Raw genomic sequence first — 1172 nt, 5'->3', positions numbered from 1 at the left:
GAAAGAGTTGAACCTACTTGAAGCATAGTCAGAACAGTCTATTCTCAGAAGGAAAATGTGAAAGACAAAGAAATGTACCTTAGGTTTCTGTACCTTGGTCTGAATAGTTCCTTCAAGTCCTGCAATTTTGTCAAAGTGAAGAACCTGCAATTGAACACAGCAATGGAAGAAATTGATTATGTAAAGTCCACTCAAAGTCACTGATATTTGTGTTGAAACAGTAGGTTTGGGAAACTGGTTCTGATTCACACTCAGAAGAACTGAGAAACTTCATGGGAGTTTTAAATCAGGTGTTTTTTACTGCATGTGCCACACTGAAAATTTGTGACTATGAACCTCAACTTAGATCCCTTCTTTTCCAGTGAGTGGTAGTCAGTATATAAAGTAGCTGCAACCTTACTGTATTGTGTTTATAATTGAAACTCTTGTTTTCTGAATACTTCATCTTTTGTATATTACAAGTTTCCTTTCTACCTGGAAGAAATCAAGTCTGTGAGATAACATAAGCTGAAGGCAGAGACCTGCCTTAACTATTCCTCAAGACTGCTCGCTCTTTATGGAAACCAAGACTGTTCTTGCCCTTCATGGGGAAAAGCAGTGCAAGCAAAAACTCAGCTCCAGATCCAAGCCTCACACCTCAGAACATCATTCTTTTACTAGACAGTTTTGAATCCAGTGCCAAAGGGGATTATGTGACTTTATCTGCTCAACTAGAGAAAGTCCCAAAGATGTAGACGGATAATCTGTTGTTCCATAAACAGGATCAAAAAGAGTTTATGTCCATTTAAGTAACTTACCTTCTCCATCTGATACTCAGTGTTACCTCTTGCTCCCAGATAAACCATGGCCAAGGCTGCAATGATGCTCAGGGGGGAACAGAAGATGTTGTCATTGACATGGTGGACTTTCAGCTCTTTGTATATATCAAAAGCAAATTCTGAATTTGCTGCAGTGATGGAGCCCATTGTGAAATCAGTGTAGTCTGAAGGAAAAAGAAATATGACTGAACAGTGGTGATATGTAGCACTGGTTTTAAGAAGTACTGTCTGTAGCTCAGAGACTGCGATATAAGCAGAAAGTGTTCATTGCTGTTTTTGCAACACTGAACCAATGAATGATGTGAAGCCTGCATATTCTGTGACCATTAGAAATATTACAACTCCCGATCCATT

At 39.0% G+C, this 1172-nt stretch overlaps 1 protein-coding gene across 1 annotated transcript in view; it reads right to left on the bottom strand.

Moving 5' to 3' along the window:
• Positions 1 to 965, bottom strand: part of LOC104391580 (ovalbumin-related protein X-like) — a 6699-nt gene extending 5734 nt beyond the window's left edge. The window contains exons 1-2 of the mRNA XM_010000901.1: positions 798 to 965; positions 94 to 144 (exon numbers count right to left, since the gene is read on the bottom strand). Coding sequence (XP_009999203.1) covers positions 94 to 144; positions 798 to 965 — 219 coding nt within the window. The remainder of the gene's footprint in view (positions 1 to 93; positions 145 to 797) is intronic.
• Positions 966 to 1172: the final 207 nt, after the last annotated feature.

The sequence above is a fragment of the Chaetura pelagica genome, unplaced genomic scaffold (genome assembly GCF_000747805.2).
Source record: "Chaetura pelagica isolate M959 unplaced genomic scaffold, ChaPel_1.0 scaffold104, whole genome shotgun sequence".
Lineage (NCBI taxonomy): Eukaryota > Metazoa > Chordata > Aves > Apodiformes > Apodidae > Chaetura > Chaetura pelagica.
This window is presented reverse-complemented; position numbering and strand designations above follow the sequence as displayed.